Source organism: Lampetra fluviatilis, chromosome 38 (assembly GCF_964198595.1).
Source record: "Lampetra fluviatilis chromosome 38, kcLamFluv1.1, whole genome shotgun sequence".
Lineage (NCBI taxonomy): Eukaryota > Metazoa > Chordata > Hyperoartia > Petromyzontiformes > Petromyzontidae > Lampetra > Lampetra fluviatilis.
Window position 1 is genome coordinate 11,502,166 of NC_136312.1, and position 9,912 is coordinate 11,512,077.

A 9,912-nucleotide genomic window follows, 5' to 3' on the forward strand; every position below is an offset into this window, starting at 1 on the left:
TTGCGCGTGTCGAACCAACGCCGCCGAAACTGCGCACAAACAGAAGGCCCGCGTGCCCGCCGGGATGCGTGGCGCTCTCAACTCGGAGCGTGCAGGGACAGAGATCCGCAGCCGGCGTGTCTGTCCCCTACGACGGGCAGTCTGCAGGCGCGCACAAGGATTCGTGTGCTCGACATTCGATGAATTGTCACGAATCGTGGGGGGGGGGGGGGGGGTCCCAATTCTAATCACGTTTCTATTTGTTAATTTTACACATCGCGGTGAACGTAGCCACAGCCGCCTTCTGGCGGCAGCATTCACCAAACGGACCCATCACGCGCCCCAAGCGTGACCCACTCTCACGTGCACAATGTGCAATGCGTGTCATCGTAGGCATGATTCAATCGATTTTAATTCGCCCAATCGATGCTTCGTCACCCCCCCCCCCCCCCCCCGGGTGCAGGTGAGACTTCAGCAGCAGGGGGGGGGGGGGGTGGACAATGCACTGGTCCCGTTAGTGAGTCAGTGAGCACACGAGGGAATGGGTGAGCTTGCACGTGTGAAGACGCGTGTGTGTGTGAAGACGTGTGTGTGTGAAGACCTGTGTGTGTGTGTGAAGACGTGTGCGTGTGAAGACCTGTGTGTGTGTGTGAAGACGTGTGTGTGTGTGAAGACGTGTGTGTGTGTCTCTGTTTTTGTTTAACGCAGTTGCTGAGCAAGAAGCCCAAAGGCACAAATCTGCAAGCGGGCCAGCAACAAAAAGGACGTTTCTTGAAATGAGCTAATGGCAGGCAAGTCCATAGTCGGTCGCGGGTGTGAGGGGCGGCAGCGTCGAGGAGAGGAGGAAGCAGCAGGAGAAGCGTCGTGACCCGCAGCCGGGTGGTGCCCTCAACGCCGTGCGGATGAGATGAGATCAAACGGGCGGCGTCCGCGAGGCCGAGTCCCGAACATCGGTGGAGAAATCAACGAGCGGAGTCGACGGGAAAAACAGCGAGGGGGAGGAGTCGGCGAGGGGGAGGAGTCGGCGAGGGGGAGGAGTCACATCTTTCCAAAGGACTCCTTGGCGTTGCTCCACACGCCGATGCCCTTCTTGCATACCCCGATCTGCGTGACGGCGTAGCCGACGAGCGCCTCGCGCACGTCGCGCACCTTCTGCCGCTGGAAGCGGGCGACGTCGGCGGCGGCGCGCCGCGAGAACTCCACCGCCTCCGCCTCCCTCTCCGCCAGCGCCGCCTCGTCGAGCGCCACCCGCGCCCCGAGCCGCTCGGCGCGAGCCTCGCGCGCCTCCGCCGCCTCGCGCCCAAACAGCTTCCCGGCGACGCCACGCAGCGAGAAGGGGCGCGCGGCGCCGCCCGCCGGCTCGTCGCGCCGCCGCTTCTCGAGCACCAGCTCCCTCGCGAGCGCCTCCACGCCGGCCCGCCGCAGCTCGGCCTCGCGGCACACGCGGCGCAGCGCGTCGGCGAAGCGCAGGTACTCCTTGAGGCGGTCCGCGTAGTGCTCCTCCTCCTCCAGCAGGTCGTCCACGGAGGCGGCGTGGGCGTCCATGTGGTGCCCGGCGCTCTGCAGCCCGTCGCCCGTCTCGCGCCGCTCCAGCGCGCTCCACTCGCTGAAGACGCGCCCGTAGTTGGCGTGCACCTTGTAGACGCCGTACAGGCGGTCGGCGGCGCGGGCGCGCGCCTTCAGGACGGCGCCGATCGCCGCCCGCAGCTCCTCGGCGTACGCCTCGAGCTCGGCGAAGCGCCGGTCGGGGATCTCGACGCGCGGGGGGGGGGGCGGCCGCCGGGGCCCCGACCGGGCGGGAGTCGGCAACCGCCCGCGAGCCGGCGGCCCCGGCGGCCCCGGCGGCCTCCCTCCAGCCGCGCTCTCGCACGAGGAAGGCGGAGAAGACGGCGTCGCGCGCCAACTCGGCGTGCGACGCCACGCGCAGCAGGAAGGCCTCGAGGCCGGCGCGCCGCCGCTCCACGAAGTCGGGGTCCATGTTGTCGGAGGACAGCTTCTGCCACGCGAACTCGGCGCGCTTCTCCGGCAGCGGGGGCACCACGACGTGCGGGAACGCCGCGAGCAGGTGGCGGCGCAGCAGCTCGAACTCGCTGTAGCGGCGCCACAGCGAGCGCGGCGGGGGCCCCTCGCCCGCGCGGCTCTCCACCAGGTAGACGGTGAAGACCTCGCGGCCGTCTGCACGCCGCTCCGGCTCGCACACGCTGATCTCCACGCGCCGCACGGGGAACGCTCCTCCCACCGCTCCCTCCGCTCCCTCCGCTCTCTCCTCCACTCCCTCCGCTCCCTCCGCTCCCTCTGCTCCCTCTGCTCCCTCTGCTCCCTCTGCTCCTCCCGCTCTCTCCGCTCTCTCCTCCACTCCCTCCACTCTCTCAACTCCCCCCGCTCTCTTCATTCTCTGCTCCGCTCCCTCCACCCTCTCCTCCACTCCCTCCGCTCTCTCCGCTCCCTCCGCTCTCTCCTCCGCTCCCTCCACTCCCTGGGGCGCCTCTCCCTCTTCTGCCCCCCCCTCTCCCCCCGCTCCCACGGCCCCCTGGATCCCCGGTGACCCTGGGGACCCTACGGGCTCGGCCTCCGTCCCTGCTGGGCCCCGCTCCTCCCCGGACGCCGCCATCTGCCCCGGCTCCTCGCGAGGCTCCGTAGCCGCAGGGTCCGGGTCGGAGACGCGGTTGGCATCCGTGGCGGAGGTCTCGTCGGGGGTTGGGCCGAGGTCGCCGAGGGGACCCAGTCCGTCAGCCATGAGTCACGACGGGTCGACGCGCAGCGCCGGTGCGGGGCCTGTGCGGGGCAGGGCCGGTGCGTCGACAGGAGCCACCCGGTTACAACACTCGGGGCAGACGCTCTCACGCTGTACCAAATATAAATTCCCCCGGTACAGCTATTGAAGGCTTCACGAACTACGTGGTCAAAATAGATGTTAAATAATGTGGGAGCCAGAGAACATCCCTGTCACACCCCAAGGTGTACAGGGAAAGGCTCTGACTCCCGGCCACATAGTTTTACCCGGGCCCGCTCACCATCATGAAGGTCCTTAATGATCATGAGCAGAGGGTCAGGGACTCCGAAAGCACGAAGAACAACCCAGAGCCCAGGCCTACTGATGGTATCATAGGCCTTGACCAAGTCAATAAAAGAGGGGGACCACCAGGGCATCCTTCCAATCCTGCGGAACCCGTCCAGTGGTCCAGATTGTTGTTATGATGTCATATAGGGCAGTCTGTGCACAAACGCCACCCTCCCTCAGCATTTTGCTTGGGAGATTATCTCTGCCCGGTGCCTTTCCTGGTCTCAGACTCCGGATCGCCTTCAGTACTTCCTCAACAGATGGCACCTCAGCCAGCCAATCACAGGGGGTGACTTTTTCCAATATTTGAGGCACCGCAGCCTCAGCAGGATTATCACCACTTTGTGCCATGATGTTTTCCTGGCTGAGGGATTTCCCCTCCCCCAGGACCTCACAGAAATGCTCAAATCTGCAAACCTGTTCCTGGGGGTTGGAGATTGGATCACCGTTTTTTCCCCTAATGATGGTAATAGGTGTGGCGCTGCAGGTTACTTTTTTGATGGAGTTAAATAGTGATTTGTGATCGCGGGCCACTGAGGCAGACTCCATCTCCTCAGCAACCCGCGACCACCACTCATCCTTGCAGCGCCTTACGGCTCTCCGAACCTCTGACGTGGGATGCTGTAGCCGATGAGAGTGGGCCTGTCGCTTTTTCTCAACTATCCTGAACACCTCCTCTGTCAGCCAGGGTTTCTGGGGAGGTCTGGGCCACGCACCCACAGCAGCCATTGCAGCTGCATGAGTCACAGTCCTAAACCTCGCCCATTTACCCTCGACATCAGGAGTGGGGGACTATGCCAACCCCAGCTGCAAGCGATGATGAAATTCTCACTTGCAACTTTCATCAGCTGAGACCAGGCCACTTTAAGGTGGAATGGGGTCCTGGGTGTGCACCCACCACCGGAGTGGAAGAATGGCAGGCGTATCTTACAGATGGCTAGTCGATGGTCAGAGGGCAGATCAGCTCCACGGTAGGTCCTGGTGTCAAGGACATGGGCTCGCATCCGCTGGTCCGTCACTATATAGTCCAGCAGATGTTCTTGCTTGGACCCGGCATGCATCCATGATGTTGTGTGGATGCGCCGATGCCGGAAGAGCGTGTTGGTAATTACAAGCCCATGGGCTGCACAAAAATCTAGCAGCCTCCTACCGTTGTTATTGAGCTGATCTGCCCCATGCCTTCCAATCACTCCAGACCAGGTGCCAGCATCATGACCAACTCGGGCATTGAAGTCACCCAACAAGATGACTCTGTCCCGAGTGGCCACTTTAGCCAGCACCTGTGACAGGAGGTCATAGAAAGCATCTGACTCATCGGCTTTGCCTACATCCCTCCATGGATGTTCGTCTTCGGTGGGGGCATAAGTAACCACGACCACCACTCATCGCCTCCGGTTGATGGGAAGGCGAGCCCAAAGTATCCTGGGGCTTACAGCTTCCCATACCTCACCGCCCCCTTCATTCTTTTGTTCAGAAGAAGAGCCACACCCTGTTGTTTGGCAATCTCCTGCCCCGAGTAGAGGACTGTCCACCCCTCATGGTGGCAAGAGCCAGAACCGGTCCACCGGACCTCCTGAATGCCACAGAGATCCAGGTGGTACCGGGCCAGCTCCCGACAAAGGAGTGGCAGCCTCTCCTCCGCAGTGAGCGTTCGAACATTTCACATGGCCATCCGTAGTGGCTTTTCATTGTTTCTGGAGGAGCCCCGAGGGTGAAGATTCAATCTCCTGGCTCCGTCAATTGGGGTTTGACCAGGAGACGTCATAGACGCCTATCCCCCCGGGGCCTCCGGCACAAGCTCATTTATTACATATTTATGTCTAATTCATAGTTTCGTGGTAATTAATTGAAGGTGGAGGGGTTACCAGCCCCTCGCACCCGTCCAGAGCCCCCGTTTAGCCACTGTGGTGGTCAAAGACGCCATAACGGGAGAGGCCAATGGGCATTGGCCCTCCCCCCACAGCACTGTCCATGACAGTGTTTCCCATCCGCCACTGCGAGGAGGTAGGGGGTTGTTTTGCCGGACCACTCACCACCACCACTCACCACACTCACTTACCACACTCACTCACCACACTCACCACTCTCACTCACCACACTCACTCACCACACTCACTCACCACTCTCCCTCACTCACCACCACCACTCACCACCACCACCACTCACCACCACCACTCACCACACTCACTCACCACACTCACCACTCTCACTCACCACACTCACCACTCTCACTCACCACCACTCACTCACCACCACTCACCACCACTCTCACTCACCACCACCACTCTCACTCACCACCACCACTCACCACCACTCACCACCACCACTCTCATTCACCACCACCACTCACCACCACTCACCACCACCACTCACCCACCACTCACTCACCACCACTCACCACCACTCACTCACCACGCTCACCACCACCACCACTCACCACCACCACCACCACCACTCACCACCACCACCACTCACCACCACTCACTCGCCACCACTCAACACCACCACTCACCACCACCACTCACCACCACCACTCACCATCACTCACTCGCCACCACTCAACACCACCACCACTCACCAGTCACCACCACTCACCACCACCACTCACCACAGTCACCACAGTCACCACTCACCACCACCACTCACCACCACTCACTCACCACCACTCACTCACCACTACCACTCACCACAGTCACCACCACTCACCACCACCACTCACCACACTCACCACTCACCACCACCACCCACCACCACTCTCACTCACCACCACCACTCACCACCACTCTCACTCACCACCACCACTCACCACCACTCTCACTCACCACCACCACTCACCACCACTCTCACTCACCACCACCACTCTCACTCACCACCACCACTCACCACCACTCTCACTCACCACCACCACTAACCACCACTCTCACCACCACCACTCTCACCACCACCACTCTCACTCACCACCACCACCACCCCTCACCACACTCACCACTCACCACCACCACACTCACCACACTCACCACCACACTCACCACCACTCACCACACTCACCACCACACTCACCACCACACTCACCACCACACTCACCACCACCACTCACCGTTCTGGCCTCCTTGCTGCCCGAGTCTCCACCAGGATCTCAGCCCTCAGTGAGGGACCGCGGTGAACACTGCCCGGGCGTGGTGGGGACCGCAGCGAAGTGGAAAACAACGCCAGAAACCGCGACAAACAGCGCACAGGGACCACTGTGAACACGCCCATTATGACAAAGTCCCGGGGACCGCGGTGATTTGTCAGTGAAAATTAACATTTGATCAGTCGGCAAATCGATTTATCCGCATGAATCCGATAAGCTATGAAGCTTTTTTTACACAAATGTTCAGTTATGGGAGGCACGTGATCAGAACGTTACAACAACACACAATACAAAAAAACACGATATGAGTGCAAAGTATAGGAAATGTAAGCAAATCACTTTAAAAAAATACACAAATAAAACTAAACTATTTTTGTTTAATCTTACCAGGTAAGAGCCCACACTACACTTCTTTACCATACCTGTAAACCCATGCGGTTTACCCGTATTCCTGTACAGGGAAATTGAGTGTTCAGGTCCATACGGCGTACAGCCGTTTTAATACGGCCAAAAATACGAATAAATGTGTCGAAATGTGCGTGTTTCTCCCTTATGATGGGGCTTTGTAGGTGGACGTTGAGATGTATAAGGGCACGGGGTGAGCAATACGGTCTGAGTTGGTCTGCAGTGAGGTATTTGGAGTTTGCGTGTCTCTCTCATCATCACGGTGGCCAGGAGATGTTCACGACCTCGCCTGGTGTACAGGAGGTCGTAGGTTCCATTCCGACTCTGACGCCTGCTGTGTATTTGGAGTTTGCGTGTCTCTCTCATCATCATCACGGTGGCCAGGAGATGTTCACGACCTCGCCTGGTGTACAGGAGGTCGTAGGTTCCATTCCGACTCTGACGCCTGCTGTGTATTTGGAGTTTGCGTGTCTCTCATCATCATCATCAGGGTGGCTAGGAGATGTTAACTACCTCACCTGGTGTACAGGAGGTCGTGGGTTCTCTTACAACCCCACGACGCCTGCTGCTGCTGTGTATTTGGAGTTTGCGTGTCTCTCTCATCATCATCATCAGGGTGGCTAGGAGATGTTGACGACCTCGCCTGGTGTACAGGAGGTCCTGGGTTCTCTTACAACCCTGACGATGCCTGCTGCTGCTGTGTATTTGGAGTTTGCGTGTCTCTCTCTCCCCGTGGTCGTGTGGATTTTCTCCGGGCCCTCCGGGGTTTTTCCCTCAACATTTCCCAACATGCGCGTGAGAGTATGTGTTGCTGGAACTTCCCACACGATGATGGATGATGATGGATGATGATGACGACGATGATGATGATGATGCTGATGGAGGATGATGACGATGATGGATGATGATGCTGATGGAGGATGATGACGATGATGGATGATGGATGATGACGATGATGATGGATGATGATGATGCTGATGGAGGATGATGACGATGATGAAAAATGATGATGAATGATGATGATGGATGATGATGATGAAGTCGATGATGATTGATGATGAGGGATGATGATGATGGATGATGATGATACAGCCGCTACTTCGTTTGCGATGGCCAAGTCGCTTCTGAAACAGAGCGACACACCTCGGTGGGGCCCTGGGCTGGAGACAGAACAGTTTAGTTTTAGATCTTGACCTAAAGCGTTCGTGACTGCAGGAACACACATTCTGTGGCTGTTGCGGTAAAGCCACGTAGACAGAAAAATAGTAAAACTATCACGACGTTTATATCTACGTTACTTTACCGACAGACCCACAGAACAGTTTAGTTTTAGTTGAGAGTGACCGCCAGGGCAAGCCAGGCGTGTTCCAGCCCCAGGAATCTCCTGCAGGGTCACGCCAGATTGCCAGTGCAGCAGCAGTGGGTCCACTCACTGCGTTGCGTCTACCCGTTCACTGAATCCATCTGTATGGAGCTGCCGGTGTCATCCTGTCACGTGCGTGGGTTGCTAAGACAAGTCACCTCCCTCGTGGAAACCATGGGAATTTGCCAAACACCCCAGGGCAGTGCCCTCTTGAAAAGGACCCCGTGATGTGTTTTTACTGACGAGAGAGATTCTGCAGAGAGACGTACACACCCACAAATGCAGCACTCGATACACGTGGTGGTGGTGGTGGCGATGCACGTGGTGGTGGTGGTGGTGGCGATGCACGTGGTGGTGGTGGTGGCGATGCACGTGGTGGTGGTGGTGGTGGCGATGCACGTGGTGGTGGTGGTGGCGATGCACGTTGTGGTGGTGGTGGTGGCGATGCACGTGGTGGTGGTGGTGGCGATGCACGTGGTGGTGGTGGTGGTGGCGATGCACGTGGTGGTGGTGGTGGTGGCGATGCACGTGGTGGTGGTGGTGGTGGCGATGCACGTGGTGGTGGTGGTGGCGATGCATGTGGTGGTGGTGGTGGTGGCGATGCACGTGGTGGTGGTGGCGGTGGCGATGCACGTGGCGGCCTGCAATCCAGCACTGGAGGCAGCGAGGGTTGGTGGATCACCGCGCAGACGTCGTGAAACTCGCTTCCCGTGGGTGTGGAGGAGCCGCGGTGACGCTGGCTCGCCAGGAGGAGGCGCTGTAGGGCAACACGCCAACTCCCTGGCGGGATAGAGCGCTTCACCCTCGCACGCGTGGGCTTTCTCCGGGTGCTCTGGTTTCTTCCTCTTCCACATTACCGCGTGTTTAAAATACCCATTCGTTTATACTCTTTGGTTTTTTCGGTAAAGTCACGTAGGTAAAACAATCAATAAAATAAATGAAAATTAAATCACGACATTTCGGAGGCAACACAAGGCTTGTGTCCGAAACGTCCGATTTAATTTAGTTATTTTATTGTTTTACCTACGTGACTTTACCGAAAAAACCAAAGAGTATGAATCCTTTCAGTCACGAAAGCTTCAAATCTAGAACCCACTACTTTCCCGATAAAACCTTAACAGACAGAGGACCCCAGAGCTTGGGCAATCGTTGGCGGGAGCTCACCGCGTCGCTGATTGCTGCCTTCCCGCTTGTCCGCGGCTCCTCGCGAGTCGCTCCCCACGCGAGTTGACATCAACATCGCACGGCACTTTAACAAGTTGACATCAACATCGCGTGGCGATGTCGCTACGGTGCGCTTTGGCCCAATGTCTCCGCCACTCCTGCGCGAAGCAGTCCCCTGCCCTGGCCAATTCGACACGCGCCTTGCAGAGACGTGTCCACATGCGAGAGCGTAAGCGGGGTTCGCTGCTCGGCTCTGGGCCAATCACACTGCCCGGGGTATTGGGGGGCGGGGCCCAGTATGGGGGCGTATGTGAAGGTCCGCCGCTCACCTCCAGTCCAATCGGATGCGAGGTGAGCGGGGGCGGAACCTCGAGGCGGAGCAGCGGGGCGCTATGCGGAGGCCGCATCTGGAAGGTTCGGTGAAGGGCGTGGTGAGAGGGAGGAGACAGGGTCACATGGTGAAGGGCGTGGTGAGAGGGAGGAGACAGGGTCACGTGGTGAAGGGCGTGGTGAGAGGGAGGAGACAGGGTCACGTGGTGAAGGGGATATAGGTGGGATCCCGGAAGGGCTCCGGGGCAGTTGGTGGAGTCACGAAGCTGGACCACGTTGGGTGTTGCCGGAGGGATCCGCGCCATCAGCCACGTGGCTGGAGGAGCTTCGAGCACACCGTCGGCCAGCGGTGTGCGGAGCGGGGGAGCGGAGCGACTGACGGGAGAGCGCGTGCGGGGCACAGGGAGCAGCCGGTCCGCTGTCGGGACCAGCGGAGTGCGAGCGTCAACGGGAATAAAGAGAGACGGAGACCCAGCG

At 59.0% G+C, this 9,912-nt stretch overlaps 1 protein-coding gene across 1 annotated transcript; it reads right to left on the reverse strand.

Moving 5' to 3' along the window:
• Positions 1-894: 894 nt before the first annotated feature.
• LOC144945655 (sorting nexin-4-like) lies at positions 895-2,464 on the reverse strand. The gene is given in 2 exon segments (XM_078874216.1): positions 895-1,740; positions 1,742-2,464. Coding segments are annotated over 2 exon segments (1,353 nt in total). The 5' UTR covers positions 2,372-2,464; the 3' UTR covers positions 895-1,017.
• Between the last annotated feature and the right edge of the window lie 7,448 nt (positions 2,465-9,912).